This window comes from Impatiens glandulifera, chromosome 4, assembly GCF_907164915.1.
Source record: "Impatiens glandulifera chromosome 4, dImpGla2.1, whole genome shotgun sequence".
In the NCBI taxonomy this organism is placed as follows: domain Eukaryota; kingdom Viridiplantae; phylum Streptophyta; class Magnoliopsida; order Ericales; family Balsaminaceae; genus Impatiens; species Impatiens glandulifera.
The window spans coordinates 36,068,134-36,068,952 of record NC_061865.1 but is presented as its reverse complement, the minus strand read 5'-3'; the positions used below and the strand labels follow the sequence as shown (position 1 = coordinate 36,068,952).

Here is an 819-nt window from a genome sequence, read left to right as displayed (position 1 = left end):
AGTGCCTTTCTTAACGAAATAATAAATGAGGAGGTCTATGTTGAGCAACTTCCCAATTTTAAAAATCCTGCCTTGATAAGTCATGTTTTTATATTAGATAAAGCATTTTATGGTCTTAAACAAGCTCCTAGAGCATGGTATGATACTCTTACTAAGTTCCTATTTGATCATGACTTTACTATAGAATCTATTGAGAAAACGTTGTTCAAGATTGAAAAGGACTATCATATCTTACTCGTACAAATATATATTTTTGACATTATTTTTGGGTCAACTAACCCTAATCTTTGTGAGAGATTTTCTAAGATGATGACAGATAAATTTGAAATGAGCATGATGGGGGGGTTAAGCTTCTTCTTAGGCCTTCAAATTCGTTAACAAGGAGGCACCTTCATCAAACAAGCCAAGTACACAAAGGAGTTGTTAAAGAAATTTGGCATGGAGAGTTGTTCTGCTGCCTCAACACCTATGACTTCCTCGATGAAGCTTGACAAAGATGAAGATGGTCAAAGTGTTGACATCATTGCCTATCATGGGATCATCCGTTCTTTGCTCTATCTAATAGCAAGCAGGCAAGACATCCTTTTCATCATTGGTGTTTGTGGGAGATTTCAGGATAATCCTAAACAATCTCACTATGTAGCTGCTAAAAGAATTTTGAAATATCTTAAGGGCACTCAAAATATGAGACTGTGGTATCTGAAGGATTCCAGTTTCAATTTGATAAGCTACTCTGATGAAGATTATGCAGGTTGTAATGTGGACAGGAAGAGTACCAGCGGAATATGTCAATTTCTTGGTGACCGTCTTGTCTCCTAG

The 819-nt window shown here is 36.5% G+C and overlaps 1 protein-coding gene across 1 annotated transcript; it reads left to right on the top strand.

Annotated features, from left to right (window-relative positions):
- The first annotated feature begins 438 nt into the window (after positions 1–438).
- On the top strand, positions 439–819 carry LOC124935072 (uncharacterized mitochondrial protein AtMg00810-like). Its single transcript, XM_047475534.1, has one exon. The coding sequence runs from the start codon at positions 439–441 to the stop codon at positions 817–819; it is 381 nt and encodes a 126-aa protein (XP_047331490.1).

Excerpts from the sequence above, each read along its gene's own strand:
- LOC124935072 (XM_047475534.1), top strand. The coding sequence starts at position 439 with ATGGAGAGTTGTTCTGCTGCCTCAACACCTATGACTTCCTCGATGAAG.